The sequence below is a fragment of the Microplitis demolitor genome, chromosome 1 (genome assembly GCF_026212275.2).
Source record: "Microplitis demolitor isolate Queensland-Clemson2020A chromosome 1, iyMicDemo2.1a, whole genome shotgun sequence".
In the NCBI taxonomy this organism is placed as follows: Eukaryota; Metazoa; Arthropoda; class Insecta; order Hymenoptera; family Braconidae; genus Microplitis; species Microplitis demolitor.
In genome coordinates this window covers 19,714,091-19,734,787 of record NC_068545.1, presented here as the reverse complement: position 1 = coordinate 19,734,787, position 20,697 = coordinate 19,714,091, and the positions used below count along the sequence as shown (strand labels likewise).

At 28.2% G+C, this 20,697-nt stretch overlaps 4 protein-coding genes across 5 annotated transcripts; 2 read left to right on the top strand and 2 right to left on the bottom strand.

The window, feature by feature from the left end:
- Positions 1 to 3,144: 3,144 nt before the first annotated feature.
- Positions 3,145 to 6,738, top strand: LOC103573355 (double-strand break repair protein MRE11). The gene is made up of 10 exons (XM_008552397.3): positions 3,145 to 3,382; positions 3,446 to 3,614; positions 3,695 to 3,825; positions 4,607 to 4,797; positions 4,920 to 5,133; positions 5,221 to 5,557; positions 5,621 to 5,768; positions 5,831 to 5,988; positions 6,069 to 6,474; positions 6,536 to 6,738. The coding sequence occupies exons 1-10, from the start codon at positions 3,274 to 3,276 to the stop codon at positions 6,647 to 6,649; spliced, it is 1,977 nt and encodes a 658-aa protein (XP_008550619.1). The 5' UTR covers positions 3,145 to 3,273; the 3' UTR covers positions 6,650 to 6,738.
- Positions 6,739 to 6,767: 29 nt separating this feature from the next.
- On the bottom strand, positions 6,768 to 10,837 carry LOC103573357 (exocyst complex component 4). The gene is made up of 4 exons (XM_008552398.3): positions 10,747 to 10,837; positions 10,467 to 10,628; positions 8,505 to 9,707; positions 6,768 to 8,333 (listed from the first exon to the last, which is right to left on the bottom strand). The coding sequence occupies exons 1-4, from the start codon at positions 10,798 to 10,800 to the stop codon at positions 6,846 to 6,848; spliced, it is 2,907 nt and encodes a 968-aa protein (XP_008550620.1). The 5' UTR covers positions 10,801 to 10,837; the 3' UTR covers positions 6,768 to 6,845.
- Positions 10,838 to 10,912: 75 nt separating this feature from the next.
- On the top strand, positions 10,913 to 12,930 carry LOC103573359 (trafficking protein particle complex subunit 5). Its single transcript, XM_008552399.3, has 3 exons — positions 10,913 to 11,214; positions 12,065 to 12,374; positions 12,737 to 12,930. The coding sequence occupies exons 1-3, from the start codon at positions 11,042 to 11,044 to the stop codon at positions 12,833 to 12,835; spliced, it is 582 nt and encodes a 193-aa protein (XP_008550621.1). The 5' UTR covers positions 10,913 to 11,041; the 3' UTR covers positions 12,836 to 12,930.
- On the bottom strand, positions 12,902 to 14,461 carry LOC106693044 (uncharacterized). 2 transcript variants are annotated; one of them, XM_008552400.3, is made up of 3 exons: positions 14,216 to 14,460; positions 13,162 to 13,305; positions 12,902 to 13,069 (listed from the first exon to the last, which is right to left on the bottom strand). In XM_008552400.3, the coding sequence occupies exons 1-3, from the start codon at positions 14,360 to 14,362 to the stop codon at positions 13,001 to 13,003; spliced, it is 360 nt and encodes a 119-aa protein (XP_008550622.1). In that variant the 5' UTR covers positions 14,363 to 14,460; the 3' UTR covers positions 12,902 to 13,000. The 2 variants fall into 2 exon arrangements, with proteins under 2 accessions (XP_008550622.1, XP_008550623.1); XM_008552401.3 differs by having other exon boundaries at positions 12,929 to 13,090; positions 14,216 to 14,461.
- Between the last annotated feature and the right edge of the window lie 6,236 nt (positions 14,462 to 20,697).

Here is a 20,697-nt window from a genome sequence, read left to right as displayed (position 1 = left end):
AAATAAAGAAGATTTAGCGTCTTTGAGTTTTCAAAAATGCAATATTTCCAAAAGGACTCAATTTTGCCCCCACTCCTATATGTGAGGATATAAATATATGCATTTATGAATTTTTTTAACCCTCATATTGTCATAGTTCAATACACATAACATCCATTGGACGTTTGTTAAATTTTTTTTTTATTTTTTTGAGTTGACCCTCAAGTAAGCAGTAATGTCATTTGTGATACGTATTTTTTTTTCTTTTTTATATATATTTTCGCTATGACATGAATGAAATATATTCAACACGCTCCATATACCCGTTATTTGCTCGTCCTCATCCGTTTTCAAGTCAATAGAAAAGCAAACAGCATCGTTGTGAGCTTTGCACGTGAAAAGGCTGACTCTGAGATGAGTTTAAGCTAAGAGAAGGGCAAAGAGTCGATCTGTATATACTGTATACACTAGTGTAGTGTAGTGTAGTCTAGTGTAAGTTTAGTTTAATATAATAACATATAATAGTGGTATATGGAGAGAGGAAATAAAGAAAGAGAGCTAGTGTAGCTAATACGTGATGATGACAATGGCCAAAAAATACAGCTGCAAACAGCCTGCATGCCAGCCTGTCTATAACTTTTATACTTCGTTCTTTCTCGCGCTCTTTTAACACTAGCTAGTTATGTTCATTCTACGTATTATATAAGAATATTGCTGTTTATTTAATATTTTTTTTTTGTTGATCCCATTGTCTCGCGGATTACTGGCTTAACTTATTGCTATTACTTAAAAAAACGTTAAAACCATTTACACTGTATAAATTTCAGTGGAATATCATTCCAGGCAGTCCGCCTCAACTTCATCATACTAAAGCTGGTTCTGATTTTTTTTTTTCTTTAAATTATTATTAATGGTGAAATTAATAAGGTGTGTACTGAAGTACAATGGTAATTTATTGCAGGAAGACCTGGAGTAAACTGGAGCTGATGATATATTTAACGCTACATGAGCAATTTAGATACACTAAATTATATTACTTTGACTCGAATTTTTAAAAATAAAATTTTTCATTTTTATAAAAAAAAAATTTTTTTTAGTTTTGAAAAAAGTTTAATACCCATAGCAATTTGATTGATAAAAATTTGAACAAGTGATTTTAGAAATTTTAATAGTGAGAAAGAAAAAAATTCTTCTGAAACAAGGGCTCATTATTTTTTGAAATATTTTTTTGAAATTTTTGTTTGCACGCTTAAGGGAGCACTCTTGTTATTTTGACTAAAAATACATGACATTTTTTTACTGACAAATACGTGCATCGAAAAAAAATACAACAAATAAAATATTTTCACAAGCCGAAACAGTAACTTCGCTTCTGAGACTACACCGAAATAAAGAATTTCTTGGCGCAAGAAATATTTCGCATTATAAATTGAAAACAAAAATTTTTGTTGCTTCGAAAATTTTATCTTTTCAATTTATAATGCACAGAATCTTTAGGGACAAGTAAAATTTTTTCGCGCCAAGAAATCCTTGTTTTTCTGCGTACTTCCACTGTTCAAAATTTATATTTCATATAAAAAATATATAATAATTTTTGACAGTCCTACCCTGACTAAGAAAAATGATTTAATCCATGCTAAATGTATATTTATATATTACCCAATTCAAATTTTTTAAAATCATTTCAAATAATTTTTTTAATCAGGATAAATAAATAGAACTCTACTTCTAGTTCATAACTTTATTCTACTTAGTAAAACTATAACTTCAAAATAAATTTGATAAAAATATCGAAATTATCACATTTTCCATTTTTCCTCATCGTTATATCCATAATATTCAAAATATGAGAGTAATATGTCCTGACCACATCGCAGTATCTCTTATTATTAAATAATAATAATATTATAATTATTTAATAATAATAATAATAAATGAAAATGTATTAAATTAATTATTACAAATTTTCGATAACAAATGATTTATGAGCAAATAGATATATATTATTCTCCGAGTAATGCTTATGATATATATGTATCTATATAGTTTGTATAGTAGAAGGAAAAGCGGGTTTGTGATACTGACAATAAATTATAGAGGTAGCGGGTAATAATAATGTGGCAAATAGCGTTAAATATGGTCGGTTGTGACAGAGCTAATAGGGAAGGAGGGATTTCATAGCTCGTTTTATGAAAGGTATACCTTACACGGATTAATTTTAATTCAAATATTTTTTTTCCATAATAACAATAATAAAAAAAAAAAAATCTAGTATTCACAATTACGAAGAAGTTAAAAAATAATTTACTAGCTTCATTAAAAAATGAAAAAATGCCCGTGTTAATGTTTGTAAACATAAATATTTGATGGCATTGAATAGTAAATCTGTTATGAATTTAATTTTAAGCTATTAATTTAAGCAATGGTGAGAAGTACATAGCTTTCACAACTGCTGAGGTAATAAACTTTATGTCTGACTACGAATACGAGTTGTAGTAATTATTATTATTAATATTATTATATTTTTGGCTCAATAACCAACCGAGCGACCCCTTAAAACCGGCTTCTAAATACTTGTGTATATATTATGCGGCTTTTAAACCCATCATACATTTATATAGGCCTCGTATTTATATAATTATTAATTTTATTATTTGATGAGCTAATTTAAAGCCCATTAAATGATACTAAGGATATTTTAATGTTCTAAAATTCGTTAAAGATTTATTGGCAGTATATTTAAGAAGAAATATGTTTAATTTATTATTACTATTTATGGTAATTATAATAAAGTGACGGCGCGTTAAAATATAAATTTGAAAAAAAAAAAAAAAAAAATAAGAAAATTCTTTTGTCGTACAAGTTTTTAAAAGAAATATTTTAAATTCTTTGAGTATTATTTTTTAGTTTGACTTTTATTACGTGATTTTAAATTTCGGTAATAAATAAATCATGAGTTGAATTTTTAAATTTTTTGTTTTATTGTTATTCAAGTGCTTTGAGTGTAATAAAAAATATGAGTTTGATTTTTCCCGAGCTCCTGCCATCTAGATATTTATTGTAAAAATATTTCCCCAGTATTTTCCTGTATTTTATGACAAGCTGGTACAGTAGATCGGTTACATGTTCGGTGATGGTAAAAATTCGTCCCTGACCAACCATAGCACGCAATTCTCAAATTTAAACTTTAATATAAACATGTGGGAGAATTCATTGTCTTGAACAAGTTTGCTTTTGACAAGTCGTAAAGAAACATACTTTTATAATTAATTAATTTTAAAAACTGCTGATAAAATGTCAATTCCAGATTCAAATACAAGTCAGCCAAGCAGTGACAATATTTTCAAAATATTACTCGCTACTGACTGTCATCTAGGTTATGAAGAACGTGCCTCGAAAAAATGTACTGTCACTATTTATTTACGCGGTATCAAATAAAATTTATTAATTACAATTTTTTTTTTAGCGGATCGCAATGACAGTTTCACGACATTCGAAGAAATTTTACAAATTGCTCTAGCAAAAAAGGTCGACTTTATTTTACTTGGTGGCGATTTATTCCACGATAGCACACCATCGCAGAATGTTGTATTGAAATGTATTAATTTATTAAAAAAATATTGCTTTGGCGAACGGTAAATATTTATGTAATATCAACGGTATCAATATCTGTAATTATTTCATATTCGACTATTTATTGATTTTATTTTTTCAGAACAATTAAATTTTGGTTTCTAAGCGATCCATCAGAAACGCTATCGAATCCGACAGGTCTTAATTTTGAAAATGAAAATTTAAATGTTGGATTACCAATTTTTACTGTTCATGGAAATCATGACAATCCAAGTATATTTTATTATTTATAAATAAATTATTAAATTATATTTATTGAGGTAAAATACCCTAAACCCGATCAGTACCTTTAGTCGGTCACTTTGAAGACTAGTTTTTTAAACCCGATTCAAATTATTATTGCTGGTATATCTATATATTATTAATATATATATATATATATATATATATATATATATATATATATATATATATAGATACATTAGTAATATTAATTAAAATGATATTGAAGTTAACCGACGTCTAGTAATTTTTGAATTTAAAAAAAAAAATATTCGAAAAATGCCACCTATAACTTTTTTAATTTTCTTTTGTAATTGATCTGTTGAAAGAAAATCCGAAGATTGTTAATTGCCTGCTTACTGTAGGATCATTAATTAAAACCCGGTTTGAAAAACTAATAATTTTTAAAGAAAAAAATTTCAAGTATAAAAACTATTGATAAATAATAATTTGTAAATCTAAATCTATTAGAATATAACGTTCAAAGTATTTTATAATTTATTATAAATTTGAATTGTGATTATTTTTAAAATCGTGCTCAGCCGAGTAACGTTCGTCCGTTAAATTAAATTTAGATGACGTTGAATAACTATAAAAAAAAGAAGATGATTTTTCATTTCATTTAGCGACTTATCTTGAGTGGTTTAATCTCACTGATGAAAAGTGAGCAGGTAGTGGGTCTTTTACGTTACTTATTCAATAAATAAAATTATTTCAGCAACTTGGTATCGTGTAAAAATTTTAAATCATAATAATAATTATAACTTTTTAGGTTTTGAGTATACAAGCACATTGGATATACTTGCAGCGTCAGGGCTCGTTAATTACTTTGGAAAATCAACTGATCTATCTCATCTAACTGTTTCACCAATGGTATTTAGAAAAGGTGATACTTATGTCGCTATTTATGGTATTAGTTTCATTGGAGATCAACGATTGTCTAGATTATTCAAGAATGGCTTGGTATAAATAAAATTTTTTTAAATTAATAATTTACACAATAATCATTAAATTTTTTGTCTAAAAAAAATATAATATCAATTTCTAATAGATCTAATTGAAAAATAATTTTTCAAATTTTCTAGGTCACATTTCTACGGCCGAAAAATATTGAACACTGTGTTAACATTCTTGTATTACATCAAAATCGTGCTAAACACACTCGTCATGGATTCATTTCAGAAGATAAACTGCCATCATTTTTTGATTTAATTTTTTGGGGCCACGAGCACGAGTGTCGTCTTATACCGGAAGAGATCACATTACCCGATGGTGAAAAATATTATATCACACAACCGGGTAATAAATTTATCAATCACTAGTATTTTTATTTCATTAATTCAAATTAAAATTCCAATCTATCATCAATTGCAATTTATTTGACAGGAAGTTCAGTGGCAACGTCTTTAGCTGAAGGTGAAGCTAAACCAAAACACGTGGGACTGTTAAAAATAGATGGAACACGTTTTATCGTTAAGGACATAAAACTACAAACAGTGAGACCATTTGTTTTTGATTCACTCAATATCACAGATCTTATCAACAGAAAATATTGTGACAGTTCATTGAACGGTATCCTTGAATATGTTGATGATTACATACAAAATACAATGCTTCCGCAAGTTAAAAAACTTCTTACCGGCCATCCTAATCAACCGACGATACCGTTCCTTCGATTGAAACTCACGTATCATGATGATTCACAGCAATTTGATCCCATGTTGTGAGTATTCCTTTAATTATGTAATATATTTTTTAATAAACGATTTTTATATTTTACTTGAAGGATTACACGAAAATACTGCGATACAGTTGCCAATGCAAAAGATTTAATTTTGTTTAGGCGCGATAGAGCGACGCAAAATTCCAAACAAAATATAGATTTTGATGTTGAAGATGCTGCTGCTGATTTAGCTGAATGTTTTCAACACGAGGTATTTTAACATTTAACAAATAAATATATATTTCTCACATATATTTTTATCAATTTGTTTAGTCTGATCAAGACTGGTCACTTGCCGTTCAAAATGAAATTGAAAGAAATTTCATAAAAAATGATGAGAATTTGCGTGTGCTCTCATTGCTAGGAATGAATGAAGCATTAGATAGATGCGTTAAAGCCAATGACAATGAAGCCTTTTTAAGTATTTTCAAGTAAATATTTAATTATTTTCTCACCTTTGTCACCAAAAAAAAAATATATTGTTATATTTACAACAAAATATTAATTTCAGTTATCAAGTAAAGAAGACTCTTGACCACTTTATAAATCGGCAAATAAAATTAAACCGCGACGATTACGACATTGAAGTTAAAAAATTCCGAAGTGAACGTCTTAGAAAGAATACAACTGATGAAATGAATCAATTCAAAGAACTGTTGAATGACCGGGAGGCGCGGAACAGATTAAATGGGAGCTTTGGGGGAGAAGAACCACTAGATGATTTAGGGGATTTGGATACTGAAGATGATCCTGCTCCGGTGTCTACTCCGGTAACTACTCGCGGTCGCGGACGCGCTAGAGGAACGAGAGCTAAAACTACAACACGTGCAACAACTCGTGGTGGTAGAGGACGCGCTGCTTCTGGCTCTTCAGCCAGAAGTCCTTTAACGATAACTACTCAAACTCAAAATAACCAGGTACTGGTAATTTAATTTACTATAAAAATTTTTCACTAATTAATTTGTCATTTTTTTGTAGCCATCAAATCAAAACTTTGATCAATTTCTTCAGCCATCAAGTCAATTTACTACATCGACTCAACGACCAGCGGCTCGTAAGCCAACTCAATTCTATAACAGTGATTCTGATTGAAGATAATTTAAAAATATCCATTATTACCTCGGTTACTTTAATGGAATTAAATTTTTCATATTCAAGTATTATTTTAATTAAAAACTTGTAATAATATATAAGGTTTATAAATAATAAATAATTTTTTATAACAGTTTTATTACCAATTCATCAACAATATATTTATTAATAATAATATAATATAAATTCAATAAAACTAAACTGACGCCCCAATCTCACCAAGAATCTCAGATAACTTTTCTAAATATTTACTCATCGACGAATACTGCGTCTGACTTCTAGCAATCAATTGAAAAGCATTTATATACTCTAGCTCTGAAAATTGTGGTCCATTTTCAAGTATATTATTCAAAATATCATCAGGTGTTTCGTAAAAAAGTTCAAAGTATTGTCTCGCGTAATCCAGCGCCAGTTCGCGTGCCATCGTGATATTAGTGAGTGTCTGTTGGAGTGTAAAAACATTCCGGCACATACGTTGAATGCCACTTTTATCTATTTTATCAATATACTGGGCGGATGTTATTAATATTTTAGTTATCAAATGACCAAGGCCTTCAAAAATATATTTTGTTTTTTTTGGATGCAGTGTTGACTGCAACGACTCGTCAATATTTTGCAAAACACGGCTGAGTTCTTGTACACGAGGATCTGCCTCCTGAGGATCTTGAACGCCATCACAGAGATGACTGTACTCACCACGTGGCAATAAATAATGAAAACACTGTACTCTTACTTCAAGATGCAACAGAAGAATGCACGTATTAGCAAGTTCTTCAAATTCAACGGCTACTTGCTCAAGTAATTCAATAAGCGAATCAGAAACACGTGGTAGTAAAATCTGACTATCGGTGCTATTCTTAGATTGTTTCAATTCGGCAGTAAGTGAATGTATTGATAACGCAAACCACTCAACACTTTCTTGTAAAAGTGCTAAACAACGTAACTGACCAACGTCCGATAAAATTTCACTAGAATTAATTCCACCTTCGCCCAAATTACTCGCAAGAATTTCAGCTTCACGTAAATTACGCTGACGGACGTCTTCAGGACTCTCTTCATCCTGAGTCTCCTGTCGACGCATTGACCAACCGCGTGTTATCTTTCCACGTTTGTCGCTGATTGACTCACTCTTCATATTGTCCCAGTTTGGAAGTGATTTTATAAATCTACTGATATCGTCGTCCTTTAACCAGGCTCCTGAACATATTTTACGCTCTTCGCTTCCCGATAGAGTGATGTTACGATAAGCCGATTGACATGTTTCACGATAATTGTGCAAAATATTTAGAGCCAGAGTACAAAAATGTTCACCTTGGAGTGGCAAAGCAATCATCAGTGCTCGTAACTCGGCTAAACATTGTTCAACTTTGACAGTTGATTGCAACAACGGTCGTGCTAATCCTAATTCTTTCATCAACTCTGGTGGCGTGATTGTTTGCCAGGCATCTGATGCTTTTGTTGCTGCGTCAATTGTCGTCGCTACCATTATATGATGCCGACCAAGAAATTCTTCTTTTATGTAGTCAGCTATAAAACTATTTAAAGTACACGAATTACCAGGTTGAATTTCTAATGCGCGCTCTATTTCTTCTATAAATTGCATCATAGGACGGAATATAAATGTTATATTTTTAGGATCTGGTTCACATACGAGTCGCTTTGATATTTTTGCTGACACGTTGTCCTGAAAATAATTAAAACATTTAGTATATGTCCTTCAAACTTAAATATAAATTTAAAAATTTTTTAATTATTTTAGTGTTGAAAAAAAAAAAAAAAAAAGTAATAATGAGTAAAAATTCTATAGCTGTTGACTTTATTTCTTTAATTACATAATTAAATAAAAAGTACTTACTGTCAAACTAAAATTATTAACTTTGTGATCCTTTAAATAAGTATTCAATGTTTTAGGATGTAAAGAAAAGTCAAATTTAAATAAAGCCCCATTTTTTTGTCTCTGAGGTTTACGTTTTGCGAAGTAAGTATTGATATCAATGGTGGCTTCTGAAAAATTTGTCGACTGAAACGGACGATCAACGACATTCTGAATATCGAGATACTCCGTCAGCAATAATTGTAAGACAGTTTGTATTTTACTCCAGACATCAGGCATTTCATACAAACATACATCAACATTATATTTCTTACAAACATGAGAAAAACTACGTAACGCCATTGAATGGGCATTTGCAATCAGTTTAAATTGATCAAAAAGCGTTTGTAATAATTCAAGCAACGCTGATTGGCCGTTACTGTCTTTAATATCAATGTCATTAATACGCACGCCATTTACATCAGATTTAGGCATCGATTTACCAGCATTAGCTTTTATTGTGTCTGATGTACGTGCAATGATATTCAATAATTCAGTCTGCATTCGACTCTTGATAGCCTCAATGGCTTCAGGAATATTATTCAACAATGCTAAGCATTCAACAATGATAGCAATGAAATGTTCCGAATTTTCTTCTGGATTTAATGAATTTTCATCTTCAATAATATTAGTCAGATCTTCCTGCTGAGTATTAGCTCCTCGTGACACTTGACTGTTTGGATAACTAACATCCAGCAATGCGCGTTTAACTTTATTACCCCTAGATCCCCGAGCTTCATTACCACGTTGAAAGTCACGTCCTGATCCCTGTCTCTTGAGCAAAACCTCGCGAGTGGTCTCAACATACAAGTGTCTGGTCAATTCTTCCAACAATTTAGATTGAAGCTGCTGCTTTTTAGTCTCCAACTCCATTCTCAGTTCTCTCAAGGCTTCAACACCCTCGAGATTACCGTCACCCATTGACAATGCCGATACTAAGAGCTGAGTCGCATGCAGATATAATTTTTTATTCAAATAATTACTCAGTTTCGCCGGTACTTCTTTTAGTTTATCAATATCATTTAATAAATGTAATACATGTTTATGTTCAATACCTTCTAGCCATAATTTCATCAATTCTTCACGTCTACATCTCAACAATTGTTTACAAGCATTCAAATTTTCTTTGACTGTATGAATTTTTTCACGCGATGACGTAACTCGCTCAGATAAATTACTGAAAATCTATAAAAATTATAATTAATAATTACGAATTTATAGCAATAACAATAATAAATGAGTGTGAATGTAACTGACAATTCGAATTTTTGAAAATTTTTAAACAAATAAATAAAATGTCCCAAGTAGCACAGATACAACTTTAAGTTGTCATAAAAATGTCGTTTAGAAGGATAAAAAAATTTTTTTTTTCTCAAAATCAAGTTTTTTTTTTATAAATAACACGTAGAGATGTTGGTCTTTGGAGTCATAGGGTATTTATCATCTTTTTTTCGTCTCAAGAAAATAATTTAAATTAAAAATCTTTTAGATGACTTATCAGTAATTTATTTTTTGTCGTCACTTGTATCAAGTCTTTCAAGCAGATATTTTTTCGGTGTCATTAGGTTTCTCTAGATTTCTCTACATTTCTTGAAATTTTTCTAGGATTTCTCTAGGATGTCTCTGAGTTTTTCTAGGACCTCTAGGATTTTACATACAGACACTCGGACATCATTTTAAAAATAGTCAGACTAGCTTTCTAGATCCTCAAAAAACGTCGAAATCTGATGAAATTTCGATTTTCGCAATTCGGGGTGAAAACAATAATCCCTCATTTTTCGAAAATCGTCGATTTTCTTAGCGGAAAGTTAAAAATGCATATTTAAATAATTAAAAAAACATTACGCGTATTTTTTAAAATTTTGTTATTTGAATAAATTATCTCGTGTCTGCTACATTCATATTCATTAATAATAATAATTATTATTAATTAAAAACCCATACTTTCATAACTTCAGTAAGATCTTGATCATGCAATGAAACCAATTCATCAAGTTTTTGATCACTTCTTTTGTATTCTTTTTCAAGTTTAGCTTTTTCGACTTCTCTCTGTTCATTTGTTTCACTTGCTGACAATGCTCTTATTACAGATATCAATAAACCACTCTAAAAAAAAAAAAATTAAAAAACAAAATTAATTGTTACAATTAAAAATATATAACCTTAGCATACCTTAAATAATTAATTTATAAATTTATCCGCAATTATAATAACAAAAACTTACCGTTTCCTTAGTATGTTTTATACCTCGCGGAGGTTTTATCGGTGGCCCGGACATTTTTATTAATTAATCAATTAATAGTCATTTATTACACATTCGAAAAATAAATTATTTACACATTTAACACAGGAGGTTGTTTTTTGTTACAACTGTCAAACGCCATCTGAAACAGCTGATTGTTATGACAGCTTTCGCAAATGCGGTCGTAAAAACTTGCGCTTATTGAATTTTATTATTGGGGACTAATAATAATATTTAAATTGCAATAATAGATTTATCATAAATATAGTTTGTAATAATGAATATGAATAACATGACAATATCAGCAGTACGTCCTAGGACAAGTATACTTGATAAATCATTGAGTAAAGGTAAAGGTGAGGTTAGTTTGAGTTGTTATGCATTATTATTTTCTGAATTAGTACAATACTGTCAAAATCGTGTTTATACTGTACCTGAATTACAAAACAAGTAAGTAATTTATTTATTTATTTAATAAATAAATATTATTTGAATTCTACACTCAGTAATTTAAAAATCATCATACTGATAATCCCAGACATTAGAAATTTTATTAATGGAAATGTAGCAGACATACGACAAATTTTGAATTTATTTGTTTTTATGTTATAAATATTTTAATTTATTATTTCAAAGTTTTAAAAATTGTCAGATGTCTGCTAACTGTACTATCATAGAAATTTTTTTGTTTTTTATAAAGAAATTACGGATTATTTAAAAATATACTGATAATTATTTATGATACTGGAAGTAGCAGACATTAGAAAAATTTATTTCTTTTAAATAAATAAATAAACAAGTAAAATATGAACAGAAAAAAACTGACGAAAATTGCAGACAGAAAAAAAGAACTGTTTGGCACAAGAAAAATTTTGCATTATGAATTGAAGAAATTAATTTTCTTAGGAATAGGATAAATTTTTTGGCGCAATTTTGATATCAAATCAAACAATTTGAATAAAAGGCGATGAAAAATTACATAAGATTTCTTATTAAAGTTCATAATTAGTGTATTTTTTCAAATTTTATTTTATCAGTATCAAGTTCATTAAAAATTTTCTTTAGTATTAAAGTAAAAAAGAAAATAAAGCAGGTAATTGAGTTAATTGATAAATGAATAATAAATTTTTTCTATGGAGTTGAAAGACTAATTAATTATTCAAAATTATGATTAACTTTGTTGTTTAACTAAGTAAATGAAAAATAATTTAAATTTGGTCATTGATAAAATTGCTGATTGTAGAGCTAAGAAAAATGATTTTATTTTATGCCAGTATTTAAAATTTTAAACACATTTTAGACTTGCTGAAGTTGGAGCAGATGTTGGCCATCGAGTAACAGATTTATTAATAATGCGAGATAAAAATGGAAAACGTGAAATAAAATTACTGAACATATTATTATTTGTAAAAAGTACACTGTGGAAATCATTGTTTGGGCGCGAAGCTGATAAATTGGAGCACGCAAATGACGATGAACGTACATATTATATTATCGAAAAAGAATCATTGGTTAATAAATATGTATCAGTACCTAAAGACAAAGGTAGTTTAAACTGTGCGTCATTTGTTGCCGGTATTGTCGAAGCCGTATTGTGTGACTCTGGTTTCGTAAGTATTTTAATACAGAAAACTAAGTATTAACATTTTCCGTAAGCCTATAGTTCGAACAGTAGAGAATTAAACAATACTGCCAAATTTACAAATCACTTGGCAGCAAAATAAATGTACTTCATTAAATCTCAATTAATTTAAATAATTGGACAGAAAGAAAGAAAAAGTTTCACTCTTCTGGACCCAAAGCTTCATAAAATAAATTTTCAAAAATTTTTTTTTTAAATCAAAATAATTCTATTTGAAGAATTTGTTGAATTTGGTAATTTATTTTAAGAATAAAAAATAACTTGATAATTTTATCGATAAGTTATCAATTAAATATAAGTTATTTTATTTATTAATATAAATTTTTACAGCCAGCAAAAGTAACAGCGCATTGGCATAAAGGTACAACGTATATGGTGAAATTTGATGATTCGGTAATAGCACGAGACAAACAACTCGATGACAAATAAACATTTATCATTAGCATTATTAAATTATAATAACTATAATTGTGTATTCAAAGTTTACTTGAAGATAAATGACAAATAAATTTTTATGTATTTAATTTTTTTTACTTCTACTTATTTATTGTTCCAATTATTATTATACACGTGTACTTCTATAGTAGCTGTAATTTAATTAAATTTGTATTCCCGATCACGGTAACTCACTTGACCAGTCCTCAATCGGTGTTCTTTCTGTTTCTGTTAGGAAAAAAAAATGATCTATTAGACATTTAATAAAAATTTCAATTAATCAAAAGTATCAATAATATTTAATAAAAATTAAAAAATACCCTCTCGTAGTAACAACCGTATGTAAAAGTTACTATTGGAATAATACAAACTGCAAGCATAAAGCTAGCATTTTTCCATGATGGTTTGAAAAAATGAGATGCTGATACTTTCATTGCCATAAGACGATTTACTCCAACATCATCCTATTTTAACAAATTAAAATATTAACTATTAACTTTAGCAATAATAAAATAAAATTAAAAAATTACTTAAATAAAATGAAATACCCAATTATTGACACTGTAAGAGATATCTGAGGCATTATAATTTATTAATTATATCTAATATTCATTTTTTTCATCCATACTCTTATTTGCTGCTTCTGATTTAATCAATGATTTTTTTTTATTGATCATTTCATTGAATAATAAATATAAAAAGATTTAAATAGTCACTAGAATGTACCGATAATTGTTAAGTCTTATAATCATGAGTTTAAATGTAGCAGACATAAGGCAATTTTTAAATTATGTATAAAAAAATATTAAACAATTAAATTGATCAAGTGAATAAAAAATACATGTACTGATTTTAAGATTTTTTAAAAGCCAGTTTTTTAATTTTTTTGTTAATAAAATTTTATTTCATTATTTTAAAATTTGAAAAATTATCAGATATCGGCCACTTTACTGTTCTCTTGTAATCTCTTTTCAGAGTTGTCATGAAATTTAATTTTTTTTTTTCAAGCTTTTATATTATAAACTAAAAATATATATTTTCAAAATTTTCTATATTTTAATGACTATATTAAAATATTTATGAATTAAAAATATTAAAGGAAGTCAAGTAAATAATTAATTAAAATAAAGTGTTAACTAATACTGTGTCAATAATTGAGTCTTTCACTTAAAGGGCAACAATAAAATGACAAAAACAAAAAATGAAATTATGTAACAGACGTAAAATCAATTTAAATTGAAAATTAAAACTTACTTTCAAGTAAAATATAAAATGAATAATAAATTTAAATATTTAAATAAATATTGTTGTAATAAAATTTGTACTTATCGTTTTTTTAATGAATAAATATTTAGGTATAAAGTAGACACTTACAACACAACCTCCGATACCTAGTCCATGACGATAAGGATTTTGAGTTTGTTTCAAATATTCATAACGTAATTTATTACGTCTCGCTGCACGGTGTTCTAATATTTCTTTTCCAACAGGAGACAGATCTATCGTCTCACGCCCAGACATTTTTAATATATGGAATTTTTATTTTATTGACAAAATGTTTGGTAAATTTTTTTCCGCAAATATATAAAAGGAAAACGACGAGACTAAAGGCGGTTTTTATGTACGCGTTAAATTTTTGAAAACGAAAAGGCGCCACCTGAGCGAAATGGCTGCAACGATATTTCAAATTAAAAAAAAAAAACGAATGAGTGTCAATGTAGCAGACATTAAACAATTTAATAATTAAATTAACGAATAAATTAATAAATGAAATTGAAAAAGGCGCATACTGATTTTTCAAATATTTAAATACGCATCCGTTAATTTTTATCCAATTTACATTTTATTTATTTATTCGATAATTGTTAATTGTCAGCAACTTCACACTCATAAAAACGAACGAAATTTTTTTTTATCATTGATTGAAAATTAAAGGGTACACTTGGAATTGCTCTGGCTCTAACTCGCGCTATATGGCAACGTTTGGCTATATGGCAACGCTTAGCTATACCTAGAGCATGCCCGAAAGCATCCAAACTAAAAAATATATTAGAAATTTTTAATTTTTATAAATTATTCTCATTACTTGTGTGATAAATTTAAATATTTCAAGAATAAATTATTAGAAACTGGAGAAAAATTTAAAATTGTACGTTAAAATAAAATGGCGGCAAAATATGACAGAAAAATATTTAAATTATAAAAAAAAAACACTTGAGTGTTTGAACAAACCTTGGCGGGGAAATAATATGCAGAAGGGTGTCCTAATACACTTGGAGATTTGAATTAAATTGCTCCAAGTATATTGCAGCTAAAAAAACGTCACTTAACTGCTATTTCCCCACCAGACGATGCCAGATGATTTTGCTCAGGAACTAGGAAGTTGTCAGCATCAGCAATCAGCAACACTTTACACTACCACTAAACACTCAATACTTTTCACCGGCACTGAACACTTAACTTAACCACAGATACTTTTCACAATTAATATTAATAAAATATTGAGCTTACAATCACTGCACAATTTTACACGACGCCACTGCAATACTGTTTCAATTCAAATGTAATGAACAAAGAAAGATCTGGACTACTACTGAAGTTGTCGATGATACTGACTGCTGCTATCGAACCGTCAGTTGATACACAGCAATCGATCTTGTGATTCATCGACTGCCCCCACTTTAGCCTAAATTTGAACGTCGAATTTAGCGACGCGCAGTAACGCCAGCGGCGCGAAATTTCAAAATTGAAATTTAATAATTTTATTAAAATTTGTGTCAACAATTATATTAATTAAGATGTGTTCGAAAATGCTCTAGCCTTCTCTTCCGAATGCATTCAAACTGAAAATTGATCATGCCCACCATTTTTTTTTTAATTTTTAAATAATCGAATTGAATAATAATAGAAAAAAATACCTAATGCACATAAAAGATTTATAAAAAAAATTATGTATACATTTAAGAATTATTGTTCCCATTGATATTTAATTTCTTTACCAAAATTAAAAGTTTGTCTGATGTCTACTATTTTTAGTATCACGACTTCATTTATTCAATTAAAAAAAAAAAAACGCATTTTGAAGTTCGAAAATAATAAATTTGTTAGAAGACGCGTTCGAAAATTGCGTCACCTTTACTTGTAAATTAATTACAATAATATGTCAGGCATGATTGTGCATTTATGAAGCACAAAAAAATTAACAAGAATTAAAAAAAAATATATTTCAAGTAAAACAATAAAAGCATTTAAATTTAAAATGTACAACAAACCTCGACAGAGAAATAATATGCAGAAGGGTATCCTTATACACTTGAATAAATGAATTATTCAAAGTGTATACTTGCTATCAACATCACTTAACTGCTATTTCTCTATCGAACGACGCCAGATGATGGATCTGCTACTCTGTTGAAGTCAGGATCATCGCAGAACTGCTGCAAGCTGCAATCTTCATCAACACCAGACAACTTCACTACTTTACTTACACTCAGAACATTTAAAAAAATAAATCACAATTTAAATAAAACACTATTTTTAAACCACGGAACTATTTGTTTTAAAAGGCAATAAATTATTTAAAAACACCAATGACACTAACACGTATTTAAATTAATGTTTTTACGATAACGGCTCAAAAATATTTTGTTTTATTCGAATTAACCGAACAGTAGACTTAGATACAAGTGCTGCGTTCTAATTTGCATGTTACTCTGTTGACTGCTGCATCGATACTGAAGATTCCAAGATGTCCGGTAGAGCGCCGCTTCCCCACCACTTCCTCCAACGCTCCGACGCCGCTCCACCTTACTACGGCCGGCGCATGCGCGGTGAACTGACGCGCTGCTCCCACTGCTTTCTCCTCGCGGCAAATATTTTTCATACCGGCCCACAGATGACACTACTGTTAGAAGCAACGTTCAGTTTTTCCGAACTGTTCAACTTTTAATTGCATACAAGTCATGTAATGTGTTTTAATTTAATTAATTAATTAATTAGAAATATAAATAATTATCGATATGATTATTGTGATTATTCAGAATTATTAATGTGAGCTTGAAGTGACTTGAATATATTTGTTTAATAAAGTGAAGTAGTCTCTCTTCGAGTTTAACTCGACATTCAAAATAGTAATGGCGACGAAGCTATGCTTTTCCCGCGCAGTTGAATGTATTTTTTAATTAATTAAATAATTATTATATTAATTGCTCATTTAGTGTGTGTTTAATACAAGTGAATGTGTTTTAATGTTATAAATAATTATAATAATATAAATAGTAATAAAAATAAATCAAAATTTTCGGGTTTCATAAATTAATTAAATATATTTTACAAGTGATTTAGATAATTTTTTATTTAAAAATTAAAATTAAAATAACAAATAATTAAATTTATCGTGGTGTTAAAGTAGAATCAATTTTTCGGCCAACAGAGAGTCGGTGAGTAACAAACAAAAATTATTTTCTCATTTACAAACTACCACTAATTTTTATATATTTATTTTTATAAATTATAATTGGCATAATTTTTAAATTTAATTACTATAACATTGCTGATAATAACATATACTTATTCATGCAAAAATTATCATACAAGTATGAACATAGTTTTAATTATGTAATGCGCATGTAACAAAAGTAACCAACATACTTAAAATGAATATTCTTATTTTTAAACTACGTGATATATAAACTTTAAAAGGTATAAAAATTATATAGAAAGATAAATAATAAAACCAGTTTATTAAATAAAGTACGATCAGTATAAACAGTATCTGTTGCTGATAAAATATAACATTATACTACTTATTGATATTCGTTGCCAATTATCGTTAATTGGTATACGATAAAAAATGAATTTTTTGAAGTTCTGGGCCTTTCCTCAGAATTACTAGAACTTTTGCGGCTTAATTGGTTTCCACAATTTAGGGCCAGTTTTCCAAACCGGGTTTATTTTTATCGGTTTAAATTAATATTGCTAGTATACCTACTAATTAATAATTTATAGATAAACCAGCAATAATAATTCGACCCGGGATTTAAAATAAACCGGTTTGAAAAACTGGACCTCAAAAGCTTTTCCTATAGGCCTTTCTTCAGAGTTACCGCGACTCCGGAGTCCTTAAAACAGATAATTTATCTCGAACCATTTAATAAAAAATGACATTAAATGAGTTAGCTTTGATGAGCTTTAAAATGTTTGGCATATACGTAACAGGTATAAACTATAATCAAATTATGCAAAAAGTTTTAATAAGCCCGTACTGAACTAATTAATTATACTAATGTCAATAACTTTAAGTAATGTTATATGTTCGTGTGTAGTTGTTTAACACACCTTCACACACACCCACCCTAAAACAGAAAATCAAACAAACGAATGAACAAACAAGTTGACCAAACTATCTACTCAAAGTATCACACAACAAATAATTTATTAAAACGGTACATACAATATGCTAACTGTTTTGTCCGTACAAACATTTAAATTGATCCAGTAATTATAATAATTTCAATACCAGGTAATTTATGCAAAACAACTAAACATATCCGACATTCTACAATATATAATTTATAGCAATATAATAACTATTATCATTGTATTATATTTATTCAAATTAGCATCATATTCACTTGTAGATTAAATGTTCTCTTTCATTGTGCTGTGAGCTCTTTGATTTCAAAGCTAAGATTATTCAAAGCTACTTTTAGTTACAGCTTTTTGCTTTAATTGAAATTTTAATACTTACTTTATTAAAATCCTTGTTTTGACTACCGACTTTTGTCTTTAGTTTACGAGGTCTTGATAGCTGTTGCATTATTGTGTTGATCCATTTGTATTCTCTTTCATTTATTTGTACAGACGTTGTTTTACACTGATCACCATCTCCAAGCGCTCTGATTAGAATTTTATATGAATGAAATTAAGCTTTTGAGACAATAGTAAAATCTTAATTTTGTAATAAATGTTTCTCTATTAATTAATTTTTATATAATTTAAGATAATTATGCTTTTAAAGATATGTAGGTAAAACATGGTAGCGTGAATTCATTTTTTTTATTTAGTTTACTGAGATTGACATTTAATTAATGAGAACATAAAGTTATTTACCTTCGACGTTTTTCCTGTTTCACAATTATTTTCTTCAGCCCCATTATTTCTTTTAGTGCGTTTTTTAGTTCATACTCTTTCTCCTAAATTTATTTTCAGTTTAATAAAAATTTATAATTAATAGGAATTTGTAAAATCACATATATATATATATATATATATATATATATATATATATATATATATATTATTGTTTATTAAAAATACTTCAAGTATTTGTGCCATTGTCCGAAGGTCCTGATAACGATTTTCAGCCAACTGATTCACGATAATTATTTCCTGTGCAAGACGTGTTAATTGCTGACAACTATTTTGTTCTCGCTCCAAATAATTAATTGAACTTTGTTCTTTAAAAACTAATTCTTCCCTCAGTTTATGCATTTCTTGTTCCATAGACATCAATTCTGCTCTGTTAAATATCTCAAAAATTAAAACTCATTAGAAAGTTAACATTAATATTACATACGCGTATTACATACAAATTACTCATTGCTACTAACGCAATTAAACTTAAATCATGTTCAGAGATATAACTCACTTGGTTATCAAAACGAAGGATTCAGCTGAATTTAATTTTGAGAGTTTCTTTATGCAATACTTGCAAAATGACCATGGTATATAATTTACTTTTCTTTCTTTTAAATTTTCTAAATTTTTCTTTATATTCATTTTATTTTCATACTACAAGACAAATATACGTACTTAAAATTTAAAAATATAGTGAATTATAAATTACATGGCAAGAAATATAAAATTCATAAAAGCTTACTTACTTGTTGATTCGAATTTTTATTTTTATCAAAAATATTTGAGTTGACAGTAAAAAATTTATCTTCAAGTTCTTTAACTTTACATGACTCTTTGAATACTCTACATTTATGATAAAATTTATTTAAATTGACTTACTTACTACAAATAAACCACTGTCTACTTACTGCTCCTTTAAGTGAACATTCTCATTAAATAATCCAATAACTCGTTTCTGCATTACTTTTATTCTGTCTTCTTCAAGTAATTTTTTAAACTCAATATTATCCTCGTTTATTAAATTATCGTTCATTTTTTCTAAATAAATAAATTAATATACTTTTATTAAAAACTAAAACAATCATTTAATTCCGTAACATTATACTTTATAAAAGAAAATGTTACCACAACAAAAAGTAATTTTTTAAAATTTTTATTATCGTAACATACTTCTGACATTATATTAGTTTAAAGAAGAAAAAAAAAGTATGAAAATAAATGAGAGTTGAAGATAAAAAAAAATAAGTTGAGATTTTTGTTTCACCTGAAGTGGCAATTTCCTCTGACTTTTTTTTATTTTCCTCTTTTTTCGTCAACTTTTTTGTACGACACGTGTAACTTACATTTTTTTTCCGTCACAAAACAAAAGCCTGTAATAAGAGAAAAAAGTAACAAAACCAATAAACTAACCTGTTGAATTGCTATCGATATGTAAATTTGCGCTTTGAATTGATGATGTAATTTCACACATTTCCACCTCTTAATATTTTAAATAAAAAAAAAATATTATTTTATTCAAATAATAATATTTCCCTCCAAGGGAGTAATTTAAAATCAAATGCATAAAAAAACTCTCATATTTTTTTTCAAATTTTATTTTTATGGTATTATTTGCATATACTAGTTAATTTCATTACTTAGTTTTTTTTTTTCCAATTAATTTATAATGAGCTGTCAGTTACAACTACTCGTTTGTTTTTACTTCAAATGTTATTAAA

What these genes read in the sequence shown, in the direction of transcription:
- LOC103573355 (XM_008552397.3), top strand. Translation starts at nt 3,274, where the DNA reads ATGTCAATTCCAGATTCAAATACAAGTCAGCCAAGCAGTGACAATATT. An exon ending in TGGAAATCATGACAATCCAA is followed by an intron (nt 3,826 to 4,606) that starts GTATATTTTATT and finishes ATAACTTTTTAG; the next exon opens with GTTTTGAGTATACAAGCACA. An exon ending in GCCTTTTTAAGTATTTTCAA is followed by an intron (nt 5,989 to 6,068) that starts GTAAATATTTAA and finishes TATTAATTTCAG; the next exon opens with TTATCAAGTAAAGAAGACTC.
- LOC103573359 (XM_008552399.3), top strand. Translation starts at nt 11,042, where the DNA reads ATGAATATGAATAACATGACAATATCAGCAGTACGTCCTAGGACAAGT. An exon ending in GTACCTGAATTACAAAACAA is followed by an intron (nt 11,215 to 12,064) that starts GTAAGTAATTTA and finishes AACACATTTTAG; the next exon opens with ACTTGCTGAAGTTGGAGCAG. An exon ending in TATTGTGTGACTCTGGTTTC is followed by an intron (nt 12,375 to 12,736) that starts GTAAGTATTTTA and finishes AAATTTTTACAG; the next exon opens with CCAGCAAAAGTAACAGCGCA.
- LOC103573357 (XM_008552398.3), bottom strand. Translation starts at nt 10,800, where the DNA reads ATGTCCGGGCCACCGATAAAACCTCCGCGAGGTATAAAACATACTAAG. An exon ending in TAAAACATACTAAGGAAACG is followed by an intron (nt 10,629 to 10,746) that starts GTAAGTTTTTGT and finishes TTTTTTTTTTAG; the next exon opens with AGTGGTTTATTGATATCTGT. An exon ending in TTAATAATTTTAGTTTGACA is followed by an intron (nt 8,334 to 8,504) that starts GTAAGTACTTTT and finishes AATTATTTTCAG; the next exon opens with GACAACGTGTCAGCAAAAAT.
- LOC106693044 (XM_008552400.3), bottom strand. Translation starts at nt 14,362, where the DNA reads ATGTCTGGGCGTGAGACGATAGATCTGTCTCCTGTTGGAAAAGAAATA. An exon ending in TAGGTATCGGAGGTTGTGTT is followed by an intron (nt 13,306 to 14,215) that starts GTAAGTGTCTAC and finishes TTGTTAAAATAG; the next exon opens with GATGATGTTGGAGTAAATCG. An exon ending in ACGGTTGTTACTACGAGAGG is followed by an intron (nt 13,070 to 13,161) that starts GTATTTTTTAAT and finishes TTTTCCTAACAG; the next exon opens with AAACAGAAAGAACACCGATT.